Source organism: Manis javanica, chromosome 2, assembly GCF_040802235.1.
Source record: "Manis javanica isolate MJ-LG chromosome 2, MJ_LKY, whole genome shotgun sequence".
Classification (NCBI taxonomy): domain Eukaryota; kingdom Metazoa; phylum Chordata; class Mammalia; order Pholidota; family Manidae; genus Manis; species Manis javanica.
In genome coordinates this window covers 113,136,684-113,156,474 of record NC_133157.1, presented here as the reverse complement: position 1 = coordinate 113,156,474, position 19,791 = coordinate 113,136,684, and the positions used below count along the sequence as shown (strand labels likewise).

Sequence of the window (19,791 nt, the reverse complement as noted above, 5' to 3'; positions counted from 1 at the left end):
AGGGGCTTTTACGTTTTGCTTACTGCTGTGTTCCTTAAACTCCAGCGTGAAGTCTACACGCACAGTATGTAAAGCACAGGCCCTTGATTGGAAGGAGAATCTTGAGGGAAACCACCATACACTTGTGAGCTTTTGCCCTAAGTAGGGAGACACCTGCCCCCTTGCCTGTCTGTTGTGGCTGTGAGTGGGTGTGGTTCTTTTGTCAGGCTTTCAGGTTCTTTTGGAAAATGCAAAGAGCTAGGTGATTATGTTTCCATTACTAGGTTTTTTTAAAACACTGTGAACAAAGCTATTAATTTGTGACCTGTGGCTTCCCCATCTCATAATACCATTTTTCGGTGACTTGGTTGGCACTCAGAAGGACATCAGCATTAATTTGGCCAACTGACAGAAAAGTACAATTTCTTCAGAGAAAATGGTGGCTTTGTTTTCAAGATACTCCAAACTAAGGCCAGAATGTGCATGAAATGTCATTTGAGAAAATATATAGTAGAAGCTTAGTGGGTGCTGTTGAAAGAGATGGAGATGTTATGGAGACAGGACAGGTCTGCGAGCTCCTGGCCCACATGAAGGTAAGCAGGGGGCCACAGGGAAGATTAGCTCCTTTGAAGGCTGGAAAGGCATGTGTGAGTTTTGAAACCTACAAGGAAAGAAATGAGAAAGAAACACAAGTGGTGCCAAGAGGGAAAATGTTTGGCTATGCCTAAAAATATTTTGAGTGCATTTAAACTGGGCAAAGTGATGACTAAACTGACTTAATCCTGATACTCCTCAACACATAAATCTCTTTGTCATAAGGTAACTGTCTATCCAAACAGTGTGTTCCTTGGCCTGCAATTAATGAAAGCCCAAAACACTTTATGGCTGGAATAATTTCTTCTTCATCTCTGTGTTCCTTTTATTCTACACATAATCAGGACTAAGTTAACATTTATAGAACAGAATTACTCAACTAGAAAAAGAGGGTTAGAACCTAGTTAAGGCAGTCTGATGATAGAACTCCTTTCCCTTCAATAATATATTATCAGTAAAGAAGAGAATAAGGGGGAAAGAAAATTAGGATTAGGATCTAAAATCAGCAAAAGTTAACAATTTATCTTTGAAAAATCAATTTGTCTTTGAAAAACAGTTACCTTTGAAAAATCCCTGCATTGCTCAAAAAAGTCAACATACATGATTTTGTGTATATAACCTTTTACTTTTTGGTGCAAATGTGTAGCATATGTAGTAAGATACAGTTTTTAATGCCCTAGTATCATTATGCCCAGGAATTAAGTGAATGTGGCTCACTCTAAGTGTGACTGCTAGGAACATTTAAGCAACTTTATAAAAACTTAAGTGTGCTGGCTCTCCTGTGGACAGTTTTATCATCTCTGTGACCCTCAGTTGAACTTCATTTCTTTCCTGATGATGTTGGTAAACCCATCACCGTTCACTTGCTGGATGACCGTGAATTGTTGGTAAATGCTAAAAATCGTAAATTGCACAGTAGAGATTGAGATTGACTTTTTCAGGCTGGATTATATCCCTGGCCTGGGGTCTCATGCTCACTGAGTGAGATTTCTGCCTTATGCAGATTTTTTATTTTTTTGGTGTTTCTTAATACCCAGCTGCTTTCTTTCTGTTTTCCCCACCATGAAGTTTCTCTTCCCATACATGTTTACTCATCAGTGAAGCTAAATGGTACCATTCCCATCTTAGTGATGAAGTAGGTTCAGAGAGGTTAGGTGACATTCCCAAGGTTACAAAGCTAATAAACAGTGGAACTAAAGGATAGAAGATACCAGGGATAGAGCAGGAGCATTAGGGAGAGCTATCTTCTTTCTTCTGTTTCATAAAGTTACTTTCCAGGAATTCTCACATTTTAAGGCAAAGTTAGAGTACCAAGTAAGTAATAAGTGAAGAAGAAAAGAAAACAAAGATTAATTCAAATTAGATTGATCTTATAGTGGAGTTTCAAGGCATGAAGTGATCAAGGAGTTTATGAGTGAGAACTTAGCTTTTCCGCATGCCTTTTATATTAAGCAGTAGAGACCCCATCTCTTCTGCCTTCCTCTAAAGTTTGCCCTGGTTCTTTTGAAAATAGTAATAATAAAAGTAATAGCCAGGTTTTGTATAGTACCTACTATATATGATACTTAATAAGTGTTTGTTGAACTAAAACTATGGACATACAACCCTACAGGATAACTATACCCATTTTATGGATTAGGAAATATGCAAAGAGAGGTAATATAATTTCCCTAAAATCATAAGTGCTGAAATTCAGACTTAAGTTTGGGTGACACCAAAGCTCATATTCTTTCTTCTATATAGTAAAGCACCAACTCAAGAAAGGACTACCATGTGGCTTTCTTTTCTCTCAGTTCAAGCATTTTATTCATCTCTTGAAAAATTAGTTTGTCATAGGACTCCTGAGAGTAAATAATTTGTTTGGGTCTCCCAGATCCTAGGTCTGCATTGATTTGGGGAATCTGCTTCATCTAGCTGAGAGAGAATCTCTTTGCTTTTTGGAATCTGAATCATTTCCATTTAGAGATCAGGGAGTAGGAATCATATCAGACATAATAGTGTATTTAGGTGTGCTTCCTATTGGCTTCCAAGTAGTTCCTAGAGAAACATTAGTTGAAATGAGGCTCATAAAAGGTAAGTGGGTTGCTCAAGGTCACAAAGAAAGTTATAGAGTGAGATTCAAAAATGGTCTTCCTTTACCAGATACCATGGTCTTGGCAGTGCATTCAGTAAATAGTACCTAAGAATGTCATTTCCAGTGTGAACTGTTGCTATGTTATGGCAAAGAAGAGTAGAATATTTATTACACTAAAGTTTAGAACAAATTCCATGAAATTTATTTCAAGCATAACAGCAATAATCCCACACGCATACCTCATCTCTCTTAATCCTTGCAACATCCACGTGCAGGAGAAGGATGCATGGAAAGTGCAGCTTCTGTTTTTAGCAGACTGGATCCTGGAGGTGACATATCTACCCAGTGTCTCACAGTCTGGAGGTCCTAAGGATAACAAATGTGTTCCCAAGGAAAAGGGAAGCTTTAGAATGAGAGATGGCTATAATTAAAGTTATTAGGAAAGAAAGGTTCAGTTATCAAGGAAGAAATGAGTCAGCAGCAAGTTTAAACACAAACTGAACTATGGGTGTTTCTCTCATGGTAGCTTATTTTGAGAGAGTATGATGCCATCCATGCTCAGAAAGCGGCCTGAACCTAGAATAGGAAGACCAAATCCTAAATATTCTGGGGACAGTGCACATCAGACTTAAGAAAACAATTATCTTGTCAAATCAGTAATTCCTGAGGTTGGAATGATCTAAGTTTTATAATTGTTAGATGTATATAATGGGTGCCCCTTCCTCCATTTCCAGCACCTAGCAACCACTGTTTTGTTTTTTTGTCCATGCAGCTTTAACTTTTCCACAATGTGGCATACATGGGATCATACAGTATCTAGCGTTTTAAGTGGCTTCTTTCACTGAGTAGAATGCATTTGAGATTCATCTATAGCATTGCTGTTACCAGCCATTTGTTGCATTGTATTTCTGAGTAGTATTCCCTTGTATGGATGTTCCATATTTTATTTATCATAAGTCACCTTTTGAAGGATATTCCAGTTGTTTCCAGCTTGGGGATAAAGCTGTTATGAACATTCGTGTACACGTTTTTATGTGAATATAACATTTAATTTCTCTTGGGTAAGTATCCAGGTATGAGATTGCTGGCTAATAAGCTAAGTATATTTGAATTTAGAAGAACTGACAGGCTGTTCTCCATTGTGGTGTACCATTCTTCATCCCCATCAGCAATGTATGAGCATTGTGCTTGCCATGCATGCTCGCCAGCACTTGGGTTATTTTGGTTTTGTTTTGAATCTTAGCCATTTTAGTAAGTACTTAGTGATATCTTACTGTGGATTTAATTTAATTTTTCTAATGACCAGTGATATTGAGCATGAAGTTCCTTTTTTATATTTACAGTTATCATATAGTGTTCATGTTTTCCAATTAGTGTATCTGGTCAGCAGTGGTTCCCACACCAGCAGCAGCACAGCACCTGGAAGCTTCTTAGGCACCAGGACCTGCTGAAGCCGAAACTCTGGGAGTGGGGGTTGAGTTTTATCAGCCCCTCCAAGTGATTCTCCTGTGCACCAGAATCTGAGAACCATTGGCTTACAGTAGTGTCATTCACCCATCACTGGGTATCAGTATCAGATATGAACCTTAAAAATAAAATCAGAGTTTGGTCCCCATGCCCAGAGATTCAGGTTTCACTGGGTCTGGTGGGGCTCTGGGCCTTTTTTTTTTTAAAGTTCTCCAGGTAATGCTTAGGTACAAGGGTTGAAAATAATCTGCTCAAGGTTATTTAGCTAGACACTCTAGAGAATGCAAATCTGGTTTGCAATTCCAGATCCCTTGCAGCTTATTACCTAAAAGTAAAGATCTGTGTGTACATAGCATAGTTGTGGGCATATGTAAGTTACTCAGTAATTATTTAATGAATTAGATTGTATTTTATCTCCTGAGTTTGAGTATAAACTAACTTTATTATTCTATATCTGAGAGCTTCATTTTTATATTCCATCTTATACTTAACGTTCATTCATTCAGCAAGTGTTTATTGACTGTGCTGGGAATACAACAGCAAACAGAATAGGCAAGTTCCTGTGTTCATGGCACCTAGTTAGCTTCTACTTTATCTTATTCAGGTGGAAGTGAGTGCATCTCTTACTAAGTCTAAAACAAAGGTATCCACCTATAAGCATAAATGATAGCCTTAATAATTATATTTGTGTATTTGTTGTATTCAAGTACTTTCCTTCAGAGTTATTTGCCTTGTATTTGTTAAAACGTATATATTAGTCATGAAATTGTTTTCTAGATAACTTTTTATGTTTACTTATTTAATTCTTTAGATATATTGATAACAGTATTCAGGGGGTAGAGACTGTCCAACCCATGGAAAGAGCGTGGAGTTTGGAATTAGAAAGTATAAATTCAGATTCTAGCTCAGCCAAATAACAGTTGTATTTTTAAAGTTACTAATGGTTGGCATAAATTCTCAAGTGCAAGGAAGCAAGCTCAGAGTGTTATAGTCATTTTGCTAAAGGATGACAAGATTTTAATGAAGGAAGTAGAAAGTATTGCTAGACTGTCAAGTAGTTAAGGATGTTCTGTCATTGACAAGAGTGTGAAAAAATTAATGTTGATAGGAACGAATCACTTTTCAACACAATATTGATTTTGGCAACCTTTTCTTGATAGGGAAGCAGAGTCAAGAACAGCACTATTCTCATAATGAGCCATACTGTGTCTAGTGAAATGTACTTATAATGAGCAGATACAATGGAGCTGCAGCTGTCACTGTATGCTGTATGGCCTTTAATATATTAGGGATTCTCTTACTGGAGAGAATCAGCTCTGCTGTTTGCACCTACCTATTTAGTTAGCTTTTCTTTTAATCACCTAATAACGTATTTCAAATTATATATTGTTAGTGAACACACACCTCCTATAAGCAGAGCATTGTGCTAGGCACAAGGAACAGAGGCAGGTAATTAATGTGTTGGGAATGAGAGAAAAAGGACACTGGTCTCTTGAGATTGCAGGGTCCTAGAACTTGACATGCAAAATTTGAAGAAGAAATGAGAGTGGGGGTTGGTATGGGGGGAGGAGGCATAGGTAAAAGGTGCTGAGTAGAGTTTTAATGGAGTAAAATAAAGGTAGTTAATTTTTTAAGATAAAATAGTAAAGGTTTCAGAGTTAGATAAATGAGTCAATTTTCTTTACTGTGGGATTCCTTAGTCTTCATTTTGCAACTTGCAACTGGTTGGAAAGTCAGTCAGTTCAGTGAGAGCAGGCACTTGTCTGCTTTGATAGATACTGTCTGTGGTGCTTAGAACAGCATGGGACCAGTGCTTCACATGTATTTGGGGAATGAATGAAAGACTACAAAATGGGATTAAAACTTAGTTCATGGAACCTTTTTTCCCCCTGGGAAAAATATTCCATGGCAGCTGTTTTGACACGCAGTAGTCCTGGGAGTGAGGTAGTAGGTTGGATAAGGCATTGCATCCCTTTTCACCAAGGCTCCTTTAGGAGACCTGGGCAGCAGCCTTGCTCTCAGGATGAAGTGTGACTGCCGGTTGGCTAGAGGTGTTCCCAGACTTACTGACTACTCTCCTTTCCCAATTTGACCATTGGGTGCCTATCACTGGAAAGTACTTCCTTCCTCTTTAGCAAGGGGGACACTATTCTTTGACTTCATTTCAGTTGCGTAAAGCAGGAAACATACAAGTTATACTCAAGAACTTTGAATTCTTTCTCCCAACCATTGGCCTTCGTGACCCCCGTCTCTCCTGTTAGGTGGTAGCATCAGATATCCCCCCACTACACAGTGTATTAGGTTGACAATGCTTCTTAGATTTGATGGCATCATGGAGTCAAGAAAATATAGTACCAGCTTATTTAGGTAATATTTTCTTTCTGCTTCAGACCACAGTGATTTTTATCTTAAATTTATCCAAAGCAAAAAATTATTCCTACAAAGAGATGAATAGGAATTATCAGCCACTGAACAAGATGTGCTATCTGGGCCCATCCTAAAAAACCTCTGCCAATCCCCTCTTAATTTCCATGTGCTCCCACTGCTGAGGCTGCTCCATTTATTTTGGCCTCCTCCATGTTCCCTGCTCCTGACTTGCTGCCTGGCAGTTTCTGCCACAGTGATTGATCGTTCTAAGGTATTAATCTGGCCATGGTCGTCTGCCACATGGCCCCCTGGCCCTCCTGGAATAAAGGCCCTCCTGGCACCAGGTTTCTTCTTTTACTTTCTCACTACTCTCCTTTCTAGCTCTTTGATCCACACATTTGCAATTCCCAGAGAGTATTATGTTCGCTTTCACCTGCAGGTTTTACACTAGCTGATCTCTTTGTGGAATATTCTGTTTACTCCCTCTCTCTTTACTTGGTTAAGGCAAGTTCATCTTTCTGCCTTATCACAGATATCACTGATTTCAAGAAGTCTTTCCCAAGGTAGAGTAAGTACACATAGAATGTGGGACCTTTAAGGAAGTTTTAATGTGGAAAGTGGTTTAAAGTCTTCCTAATTTAACCGCAGATTAGGAAGATTAGCAGGTAAGATTGTTTGGCAAGAAGAGGAATTTGAAGCAAAGTTTATGGTAGCTTTGAAATATGCTAATTATTTGTTTAAATAGTGTACAAAATGGAAGCCAATACAGAAGTATCCAATTTATCATGTGATTTTGAACATGTATTAATACCACCCTTCAAAATAAAATATTCTGTATGCATGTGCTGCTTTTGGTGGTGGTACATGCTGGCACAGACATACTGAAATACTAACTTTCTCATCTTGACTGACTTCTTTGACTTGAATAACAAGTTCCCCCGTGACCCCACCTCTAAAAATAGAAAGTATGTTATTATGTTTTCAGAATTCCAATCTTTGAGAACCTGTGAACTGTTCTTTGTTTTTGCTCTGATGGCCATTGGCCTGCAGTTAAATTCTGGTAATTGCGTGGGCTGGCGATGTCATGGTTGGAGGAGAAGAGGAAGCCCCAAAGGAACAGAGGGTTGGGAGACGCATGTTAGAATTACAGGTTATAGATACCAACATTGTAGTTAATAGAATACACCAGCTGTATATGAGGATCAACCTTAAGCTTTGATAATACAATGATAATTTAAGATAGCTATAGTCAACTGAAAATCATGTGCAGAAGGTGTGCCAAGATGTTTTAAAAATGTTTTCCTGGTAATTGTACTTTTAGGAATCAATTCTAATAAAATAGTCCAAACTGCAAATGCTTTACCTACAAAGATATTCAGTAGGAAAATTTGAAAACAAGAGATTTGTGAAAATCATTTATCAAAACAATAAAATGTTTAGAAAATGCTTTATCATATATTGTTAAATGTTAAGGCAATATAAATATTGTATATGTATTGTGATCCCCATTACTGGGTAAGGAAGTACTGTAAGCCATGAACAGAAGTAGTAAAAGGCATAGGACCCAAGGACCAGCAGGTGATCCAGTCACATCATAAGTACATGGGAGATAAGATTAGAAGGGTAAGTTGGGGCTGAATTACAGAGTTTTTTGTTGCTTTGAATAGGATAGTTTAATTAGTAAGTCATGGGGTACATTAAGTTTTTCATTAGGTGAACCATCTGTTTAGACTTGAACCTTAACAAGACAGATCCAGATATGGTATTTATAGGATAAATTGAGATGGGAAGAGGTTTTGTTACAGTGGTCCAGTCAAGTACTGATAATATCCTGAATCATGTTGGGAAATAGGAAAAGAGAGAATTAATACAAGAGGTATTGTGGAGGTAAAACTGTAGGATTTGTCAACTTATTTAAAATAATAATAACAATAGATATAGCCAAATAAGAAATTGAAGATAACACTCAAGTTCTAGTTTGAGTAGATAAGAAAGAGGTGATGCCATTAAAAGAGGCAAGATGTCTCATGGAGAATCTGGTCTTTAAGTGACGTGGAAGGATAACTTTAATTAAAGTATATTATATTTAGGGTGCTGGGTTTGGGCATAGATCTTTACCAGATGGTTGGAAATGAGGAAGGTTTTGGTATAAAACTCTGGCTAATGAGAGGGAGATAAAGGCTTTCCACATGCTCCCAGAAGATGGTTGGAGTCATGGGGATAGATGACCCATGCAAGGGGAGAGTCCGAGAGTCAAGGAGAGGAAGAAAAGGAGGAGCCAGCACGGGATGCCAGGGGCTGGAAGGAGGAGCAAAGGGGCTTACGGTCAAAAACATTAAAGGGAGAAAGAGTTTTTCTTCTTAGCGTCATTTTCCTATTTTAGTTGAATTTCCTATTACCAGGGATGCGCAAATTTCTCAGTCTGATTCTGAAACCTATTCATTTTTTTCATGTCTCAAAATTCGTTAACTGATTCTATAATCTAATGAGATGGGGAAATGGAAATAGCTATTTGTTTTTTAGTTTTCTGCATTTATGCTCCTTGTTGGTAGTATTGATTTAGAGTTTTTCACTGCTTATTTTGCCCCTCCCAGTTATAGGTATTTAAAGCAATGAAGACTAGAGGTGACACCTGACTTCCCCCATCCAATTTTGTAAACAAGATACACATGGTGTAAAGAAAAAAATCTCGTGGTGTATAAGGGGACAGTGATGAGGTGTACTAATTTATTAAATAATAGGTTTTAAAAAAATCAACCAAAAAGATTGCAAATACTCTTTATTTAGAAATTTTGCTTTAATCATAGTTAGTTATTTAATCATAATTAGATTTTAAGATTATTTAAAAATAAATATTAAACATATAGGAATGATCTACATTGGCTGTCTAAATCTTCCGTGGAATAGAAATTAGTATCGTGGCACCATGTAAGTGTTCAGTTTTAAATTAAATGTGATGACTTAGCTTTTGTTGTGTAACAAACCACATCAAAACTTAGTGACTCAAAATAACTGTTATTGGGCTTGTGATCCCATGGATTGGCCGTTGGGACTGGATTTAGCTGGGTGATCCTTCTGCTGGGCCAGTTAGGCTCCCTGATCGACTTGCATCTCTCCGTCTAGGACACCCTCAGTTGGAACAGCTTGTCTGCACCCCAGGTGGTCTCATTCCCCAGCAGACTAGTTCAGATTTGTTCCCATTATGGCAGGAGGGAGATAAGAGCCTCAAGAGTGGAGGTAGATCTCCTGAGACCTCGGCTTGGAAACTGGACAGTGTAACTTTTGCCAGACTATTGGTCAAAGCAATCACAAGGCAGCCCAACTTCAAAGGGTGGGAGAATAGACTCTGCCTCTCACTGAGAGGTGATAGCAAGTATTGTGGCCAGGTTTTCAGCATACCAACCAGCTCTTATTTGTTTGTTCATTTTGAATACTCAAATATCAGTTTTTAACTACTGAAACAGTACTGGCTTTCTGTGTGTGTGTGTGTGTGTGTGTGTGTGTGTTACTAACTCACAAAAGCAAGAGGTATTTGAACTGACCTCAATTTTTTGAGTCATTTGTTTGATCAGGGACATGTTTATTCAGATTTAAGTAAAACTAAACTACAACTGGTTTACTTATATAGTATTCGTTGAATATCTTCAAGTGGCTTATTGATGCCTGGCACTGGGCTAGGTATCTAGGAATACAGAAAAAAGAAATGTGGCTTTTTTTTCTTTTGTATTCTTATAGGATGGACAACATTTATTCAAGACAACAAATATTTATTGTTAATGTGTCAAACACTGGGCTTTAATCAAAGATAATACCCAGATGGGTATGACTTAGTCCTCTTAGTGGACAAGAGAAACATTTAAAATCACTGCAGTTCAAAGAAAGATAAGTGCCATGAGAGAAATACAAGCAGAGTGCTATTGAATTAGAAAAAGATAGGGAACAAATGAATCAGGATGCGATTCACATAATTAACACCTGAGAAGGGAGAGATCTTGGAAACCAGAGGGTGATGGCTTCATAGAGAAAATGAGTTTTGAACAAGACTTTGAAGAACAGGTAGAATTTGAATAAGTGGGGAGGTAGAATCCTACTCAGTTTAGGATTGAGTTGTGTTTTCCCAAGAAGATAATTATTTAATTAAAGAGAGTCATTTAAAGTGGCAGATATTAAAGAGCATGAGATAATACTGTACATGACTGTAGAAAGCATTATGCTGGGAAGACAGCTGGCAAATTTTTTTTCCCTCCAGTGGTGCCAAGACTTTATTTTCCTTCAGCAGATATTTGTGCGCTTTGGTTGGAAAATTGAGTAGAGAATATTTATTTCACTCTATAAGGGCAGTGCCCATTTCATTTTCACTGGGTAGTACTCTGCTTAGTCATGTATTGATTAAAAAATAGAAGCAAGGATTATGTCTCCTTGTTGACAAGGAAATCCAAAATTAGTGAAAGTAAGGAAATCCCCACTGAGTAATGTCAGCTGGTACTTTCTACAAGTATGTCTGGATCTATTTAAGAACTAAGCTGGTAAAAAGAAACTGGGGAAATTCGTTTCCTAAATTTGACAGGTAAATTTGTCTTTCAGATTTTCTGTTGTAGTTAGTCCTATTTAAACAATTTAAACTATTTTGAGAGGAATTGATTAAAGTGCATTTCACTTAATGCTAATTGAATAGTACAATATTTAAACCTATACCAGTTGCCAAAGTGCTCAAATAACTATATAATGAGTAATAGAATGTAAGAATTATGATTTTTATGTTAGTAAGTCAAAGGCAGTATTTCACTGTTTAAGTGGCATCGAAAGAACTTGAATCCATTGTCTAGTTTATCACTGCCTTTCCTTTGAAAGCAGTGATGCTCAACTAATACTGTCTTAACTTGAATGTTACCAGATGATGAATTTGTGTAGAACTCCTTGGGAAACTTTTCTACTACAGTTATTTTTAGTGATGGGCATTTTGAGAGTTTATAATAGTTTTTATAATTTTATCTATTTCAATAGCTGTAATGTGTGTTCATTTCAAAGAGAATCTATCATGGGGCTTTTCTAAATTGAAAAAAGCATGTGAAAGTATCTTATAAACTGCAAAGTCCTATACAAATAAGTGTAAGGTAGCATTATTATTCCGAGATTGGCACTTGTTCTCTCAGGGTCCCTAGTAGTAATTCACTGCTTAGTTCAAGAGCCACACTTTTTGAGTTCAAATCTGGGTTCAGCCCCTTAATAGCTGTGTAGCAATGGTATGCTCTTAAAAACCTTGCAGTACATTAGGTACTCCATTTAAGGTGGCCTAATAATAGTATACCTACTTCATAGGGTTGCTGTGAAGATTAAATGAATTAATATATGAAAGTGACTTAGAATAGTGACTTGGCACATATTAAATGTTATATAAGCGTTGGCTGTTGTTTTTATCAGCACCTTCATTATCCCTGCATCATGCATAACAGAGAGAGAATTGCCTTAGGCTATATGCTGCTCAAGTTTTTCTCTATGGAATTCCTCCTCTCTCCTAGCTTTGCATTTTCCTCAGATAGAGAACTATGCTAGATGTTGAGGACAGAAAACGGTGAGACTCAGTCCTTGTCTCACCGTTTTCTGTCCTCAACATCTAGCATAGTTCCTGGCTCATAATAGATATTCAGTAAGTGAATGGATTGCATTCTAGATTCATGCATATGACCTACTAACAGACAAGTGCCGTATGAGAACGTGGAAAAGGGAGTAGCGTTCAGTATTGGCATAACATTAGTCCCTTTCTGATCCACTTCCTCTTTGTAGACAAAAATGGCTTGTTCCTTTCTTCCTCACCTGGTTGGCCTCTAGGACACCTCCCCAGGCTTCCATACTGTCTCTCCCAGGAAGATTTCATTCAGAGTGCTTTCTGTGGGAGATCTTTGTTAACCAGTCCTGCTCAAGATAGCCCCTTCCTCTCTATAGCACTTCTTGTATATATATATTCCCTGCCCCTCTTTATAGTTTTTATCTTTTTGATAAAATTCACAAAAAAGACTATGTAGTGAAAAGTAGGGTCTTTGCCTCCATGGAGGCAGTTGTTGCCAATTTCTTATGTATTCTGGTAGAAATATCATTCTGTGTGTGTGTGTGTGTGTGAGAGAGAGAGAGAGAGAGAGAGAGAAAGAGAGAGAAGATGGTAGCATATTAGGCATACTGTTCTAATTTGCTTGTTTCACTTAATATATTTTGGGTATTCTGCCATGTCAGTGCATATAGGGCTTCTTCATTCTTTTTAATGGCCATATAGTAACTCATAATTTTTAACCAGTCTCCTGATGTTGGGATAATTGTTTGGTGCCGACATTGCTGCAGTAACTATTCTTATATCTACAAAATTCCATGTAAGTAGTCTATATCTGTAAGGTGAATGCTGGTGAAATTGCTGAGTCAAAACATATGTGAAATTTTAAATTATACTATGAAGGGCAAATTGCCTTTCATAAACATTACATTAATTGAAATTCCTATCAACAATGTATGAGAGAGACCATTTCCTACATAATGGCCAACTCAGGTGTTATTGAACATTTTGGTCTTTGCCACCTACATGTCCCAGATAAAGTGCTCTTACTCTGTATCATATTGTTCATTATCCTTCAGAATATTTCCATTTATCTCCCTTATATTATCAGCTCTTTGCAATTTAGGATAATCTGATATTTTCATTGACTTTGTATTCCTTAACTTTTAGGAGAGTTTTAGTTTCTGATGTTCTATCCCACTGGCCATGTATCCAGAGTTTTGGTGTGGGAAATATACTCATTCCAGTAGACTCATAGACACTGAGAAATAACTAGTGGTTACTAAGGGGGAGGAGTTGGGACAGGTGGGCGAGGAGGGTGAGGGAGATAAAGGGGCACAATTATTCACGATCACAGTATAAGTTATTCATGAGGACAGTAGTACAGCATGAAGTATATACTCAATGATTCTGTAACACCTTTCTTCATTGATAGATAGTAACTGTACTAGAGGGGATGAGGATTTAAAAATATGGTTAACTGTTGAACTACTGTGTTATACATTTGAAACCAACATACGATTGTTTATCAACAGCACTTCAATTAAAAAAAAAGAGCAAAGAGGAGGGGAGTCTAGAGAAAGGCTAGACTCTGCAAGGCTTCTCAAGACGTGTAAAGCATGGGGAAAAAAAAGAAAATATCATCATTCCATTATGCATCTTTGCATTGTTTCCCTCCATGATTACTTAGAAGTCATAGTGCTCTGTGAATGTTTATGGATTGATTATCTTATATGTGCAGAATCTATATATGTAATTTTGAAGCAGAGAGGGCTTTTGCTTTCTAAACATTTTATACCAGTCCTGCCTTTGTGTTAAATATTTTACTTTACATTATCAGTATCTGTTATATGTATCTATATATAGGAAAGATTGATAGTGCTCAAAGCCACCCCATTTACTACTGACTTTTCCCTTGCCAGAGATGCTAACTCTTGAAGATACCAATTAGATTTATGACTTGTTGCCTACTAGCCCTTGATAGAGCCTTTCTGGGTCTACACTGCAGAGCTGGGCAAGTTAGGTGGGAAGAACCTCTTAAAAGATGCTCTTCTTGGAGAATGAAGAAGTTCAGGGACTTGGTTGAGCTAACGGGGTGTCACACACAGAGCCGAGGCCATGAGAGCCACTGTGAGGGGACACCTAGTTCATAACCAGGATATTTTGTCACCTCTCCACAGACAGCAAGATGAGAAATGCAGAGAGGGCAACCTTGTTGTTAGCCAGGCTGAAGTTTGAGGGGAGGGAGGATCCAGGAAAGTGGTTCAGTATCAAACCACTGAAAGCCATTGCCAGGGCGTGAATTATTTTTACATGGGTTATAAATTTGGGATGGTTGGTCAGATAAAGAGATGGTGGGCTAGAAAGTACTGACTCACAGAATCTAAATAATCCCTTTATTAAGATAGCAGAACTGTGGGATAGGATGTCTCTGCTCTACACAGCTGTACAGTTTCTTATGCACTACATCTGAGCACCCCTGTCAAAGCGTGGGATGACTACATGCTGGCCTGTGCTCTAATCCCCAAAGTATGTACCTAGTGTGCCTGGAGGAGTGTGTGCCTTTTTTCTAATTCATCTGCTAATTCAAATGCTCAGGGTAGGCAAGCAGAGGCTTTGTTCCATGTACCTCATGGCATAGGCTTCCTGTGAAGAACATTCTCTAATCTGTTAAAAAATAATCTTAGAATGAATGAATAATAATACTTTCTGTTCTAAAAGTTACATTTAGCAGTAAATGATAACAACTGGTCATAGTTCAATTCCCTTTTATAAGATGAGAATGGGAAAGAAAAGAGCTTAAATATTTGGTGTTAAAAGAGTATGCCTCTTTATGAGAAAAGAATCTTGAACATTTGTAGGGCTTTTTTTTTCATTTTAAGATTTTATTCTCTGCTCCCTACCTAGTTTTCCCTTTGAGGACACCGGAAGCAAAATGAATCAGGCCATAGAAGAAGGTCCTTTCAGCCTTCATAGGTTACCAACATCTCAACATTACACATGAAGCAAGTCATGTTATTAATCACATTCTCACTTGGCCAAAGGGTTAGGTGTCCTGAAATGTGATTTGAATGCCCATCTCCTTCACAGGCGTGAGCTTCTCTCTGGTATTTTAATAAATATGCATTTTTATGGAGTGATTTAGTCCAGATTTTGTGTCATGAATATCAGAGTCTACCTAAGGTGCTCATGCTTTCCCACCTTCTCTCTCTCTTTTTCTAATGTTCCAAATCACACATTAGCCTGAAATGTGAGTTTTGTTTGGCTCACACAGTGTTGGGATTTGTTGTTTTTAAATGTGTTTAGATCAGAGCTGTACTTCTCAGTCAGACACCATTCTGACCATTCCCTTTGTCTTCTATCTGATACACTTTCACTGCTTTTCCTGGTAGGCATTCAAGTTTGCAGTTCTCCCTTTAAATGTAGGATACCCTATGAACATAGAATTAAGGCAGGAAATGAGAAGGTAGAGTACAGTTCTACCCCTAAGAGCTTTATAAAGAGGCATTTTACATTGAATAAAGAACTCTCCTATTTTCAGTGTTAAGAAATGTTCTTGAATCTAACCATTTTGTATCAATATCATTCCCACAAGCACTGTTCATAGTTAATTACTACCAGGCTGGTCTGGGCCTTACAGCAAAATAAATAGAAGGTTTGTGGACAGAATTAGGGAACTGTATCAAAGATTAGAGTACCAACAGTCAGTAGTAGGTCAGTCACTTCCAGCCAGAAAATACACAAATAATGAGTTCAAGACAAGTCATAGGTCACAGCAAGGCAGACAGACTGGGGCATAGTAAGAGCATCCAGGGCCTATGGGAGCAAGAGAACCTGCATCTGGGTCCTTAACATTAGGGCATACATGAACATTAAAGAACAAGGTCGGAATCAGCAGGAAAAGAGGCTGGAGCCAGGCTGAGTGGTGGGGCTCAGGGTTCTGATGGGGCTCCCAGGGTCCCAGACAAGGAAATGGGTCACCGAGAAGTGAGTACACAGCATTACATGAAAGAAAAATGTCTACTTTTTTACAGAGCAACCTCCTATGTTTAGGTTTTTCTTTTTAATGAGTAGACTATTTTTTAGAAGAATTTTAGGTTTAGAGAACAATTGAGCAGATAATACAGAGATTTCTGATAAGTTTCCCCCTACCCACTCCCAATTTTAGCATCTTACATTTTAGTGGTACATTGTTACAGTTGTTAATCCAACATTAGAACCCATCATTTATATTAGAGTTCACTCTTTGTGCTGTCTTGCTCTTTTGTGGTAAATATATATATATAACATGAAATTTACCATTTCAGCTATTTTTTGGCATGCAGTTCAGTGGCATTAAGTATATTCACATTGTTGTGCAGCCATCACCACTGTCTGTCTCTAGCACTTTTTCCTTATCCTATACTGAAGCTCATTATCCATTAACAATAACTGCTCTCCTACCCCTTGACTCTGGAAACAACTGTTCTACTTTCAGTCTCTATGTATCTGACTGAGGTACCTCATAAATGTGGAATTATACAAAATCATACTTTTTTTTTTGATTTCCTTGGTTAGATTTATGTCTAAGAACTTCATTCTTTTGGATACATTTGTAAATGGGATTGGTTTGTTAATTTCTGTTTTGGGTAGTTTATTTTTTTGTACATAGAAACGCAACGTTTTTCTGTATAATGACTTTACATGTTGCAATGTTACTGAGCTCATTTATTAAATCTGTTAGTTTTTTTGGAGTTTTAGTGTTTTTTTAAATAGAGTATCATGTCATCTGCAAAGGCTGACAATTTTACTTCTTAACAATCTGGATGCCTTTTATTTCTTTTTCTTGTCATTTGTGGCTAGGACTTTCCAGTACTATGGTGAATAAAAGTGCTGATACTGGACATCCTTGAATTGTTCCTGATTTGAGAGAAAAAGCTGTCAGCTTTTCACCATGGACTATGATATTAGCTGTGGGTAAGTCATATAAGGTCTTTTTTATGTTGATATAGGTTCCTTCTATACCAACTTTGGTGAAATGTTTTATCATGAGTGGATACGAATTTTGTCAGATCCTCTTTCACCATGTATTGAGATGGTTGTATAGTTTTTATCCTTCCTTTGGTTAACACGGTGTTTGCATGTATTAATTTGCTGGTAGTAAGCCATCTATGCATCCCTAGAATAAATCCCATTTGGTTTGGTGAATGATCCTTTAATGTATTTTTGAAGGCAGTTTGCTAATATTTTGTTGAGGATTTTTACAACTATGCTTTACAGGAATATTGGTGGGTAGTTGTCCTTTTTTTTTTTTTGGTAGTGTCCTAATCTTGTTTTGGTAACAGTGTGATTTTGGCCTCATAGAAATGAATTTGTAAGTGTTCCTTCCTCTTCAATTTTTGGGAATAGTTTGAGAAGATAGGTATTAACTCTTCTTTCAATGTTTGGGTGGAATTCTCCTATGAAAACATATTGGACTTTTGATTGTGTGGAGTTTTTGATTACTGATTCAATTGGTTGCTAGTTGTTAGTCTGTTCAGATTTCTATTTCCTCCAGAACAGGTTTTTAACATGGTATGATTCTAGGAACTTATCCATTTCTTCTAGGATGTCAAAATTATTGCCATATAATTTTTCATACTTATCTCTTCAATCCTTTGTATTTCAGTGGTGTCACTTCTCTTTAAATTTCTATTTCTGATTTTGAGTCCTGTCCTTTTTATTTCTTGATAAGTCTAGGTAAATGTTTACCCATTTTGTTTGTCTTCAAAGAATCAGTTCTTTCATTCTTCTTTTACACTTTTTTTTTTTTTAGTGTTTATTTCATTTACTTGCACTGTGATTTCATTTTTTTCCTTCTATTTTCTGTCTTCTAACTTTTGCCATCGGTCGGGGGCGGGCCTGCGCCGTGGCGCCTCGCGCTCATTGGCCGTGAGGGCCGTCTGTCGGGGACGGACAGCCGTTGGGCGCAGATTGCGTAACCCTGGGGCGGTGTAGTAGCTGCAGGCGCCGCCGCCGCCTTTATTCAACGGTCAGTAGCATCATGAGCGCCGCAGGGATACCAGCCGCCGCAGCGCCTTCCCTGCTTCGGGCCGCCGTAACGTCTGCGCAGCGGGCCGACGGAGACCAGATGATGGGCCCGCGAAGTTCTGGGCCCGCACTGTGCTTGGCTGCGCCTTCCTGCCGACCTTGCCCCCCAGCCTTGGATCGCCGCCTCGCACCCGCTGGGCTCCCGGCGCCGCACTCGCCCCTTCTCGGCTCTCCCGCGCCGGGCGGACGGCGGCGGTCGGCCCGGACTTGGAGCCGCTGGCCCGGCCGACCGGACTTCAGAGACCTCGACTGAGAAGCGGCTCCCGCTTCCGCGGATCTGCGGTGGAGGTTCCAGAACGGGTCCCACTTCAGGGGTGAAGACGACAGCGACGGCTCTGCGGGCTGGAAGGTACGTGGCCGCGGGGCGCGGCGGGACCCCTGCCTCCGCCTGAGGGCACGGGGAAACCGGACAAGGGGGCGGGCGGCCGTGCGAGTTGCTCGGCGGTCAGCGCGTGGCCCGTGGGGCCGGGAAGCGGCCGACGCGGGTGGTGGGCTCGCGGGGCCCGGCCGGGGTCCTGGAGTGGGCGCGCTCCGCCGGAGGGGCCGCCCGGGAAGGGAGGGAGCCGAACAGGTCCAAAATCATCCTTTTGTGTCTGGCTTATGTCACTTAGCGTAATGTCTTCAAAGTGCATTTGTGTTATAGCACATATCAGAATTTCATTCCTTTTTAAAGACTGAATGATATTCCACTGTGTGTGTGTGTGTGTGTGTGTGTGTGTGTGTGTGTGTGTGTGCGTGCGTGCGTGCGTGCGCCTGCATACCACATTTTGTTTATCGATTCATCTGTCAACAGACACTTGGGTTGTTTCCACCTAATGGCGGTAGTGATGCTAATGAAACTGGTATACAAATATCCGTTTGAGTCCCTAGTTATAATTTTTATACCCAGAAGTGGAATTACTAGATCAAACGGCCTATGGGTTTTTGACAGATGTGTAATGTTGTGTATTCACCATAATAATATATAGAATAGTTTTACTACCCTAAAATCTCATGCTTCAACTATTCATCCCTCCCTGTCTTTGCCTCTGTGGAGATTTAACTACTGTTTATAATCCTATAATGTTGAACTTTCAGGTAAAGAATAGGTTGTCTGAACTGTAAGTAGAGTTAGTGAAGTCAGTGATCGAAGGAGTCAGAAAGCAAAACATTCTGATAATGTATGTATGTCCCTTAGGCTTTCATAGTCTGAAAATTACCAGTGCAGTAAACATACACATAACAAACACAGAGCTTTAGAATGTATGGGCTTCAAATAAGGTGTTTTATGAATAAAGAGTTTTGTATTCTATCCGTTTATTCCTCAGAGATTTTTTAAGCACCTGCTCTACGCCAAGCCCTGTGTTAGATGCTTCCCATAGGACTGAAAGATTCCATGCAAGCAAGTCAGAGACTGAGTCTCCATCTTTTGCACTACCAGGGAACCCCTTTCACAGTTGTTCTCCAAGAGCCATGTGTTTTTAAAGACGTCTGTTATCTAACTACACTTGTGTGAGGCTTTTCCAGTTCATTGAAAAGAGCTTTTAAACCATTATTTTAATGTTCACGGAGCCCTAGAGGTGGAGGTGTCTTGTTAAGAGAACAGGTCAGTGTTTTTGTTCAGAGCTGGGCTCTTGGATGAGGCTGGTCTGTGTGACTTTGTGTTCCCAGTCGTATCATTACAGCTGCCCTGAGCTGCAGTGAGCTCCTTCGTGTGGCT

General features: G+C 39.0%; 1 protein-coding gene across 12 annotated transcripts in view; it reads left to right on the top strand.

Moving 5' to 3' along the window:
* Positions 1 to 19,791, top strand: part of LOC140847796 (serine/threonine-protein kinase TAO1-like) — a 324,214-nt gene that overhangs the window by 48,502 nt on the left and 255,921 nt on the right. For 6 of the 12 annotated variants that reach the window (XM_073229150.1, XM_073229149.1, XM_073229148.1 and 3 more), the window contains one exon: positions 16,866 to 16,979. In XM_073229150.1, the coding sequence (XP_073085251.1) occupies positions 16,957 to 16,979 (23 nt within the window). In that variant the 5' untranslated portion in view covers positions 16,866 to 16,956. The other 6 variants (XM_073229151.1, XM_073229142.1, XM_073229147.1 and 3 more) reach the window with 5 other exon arrangements.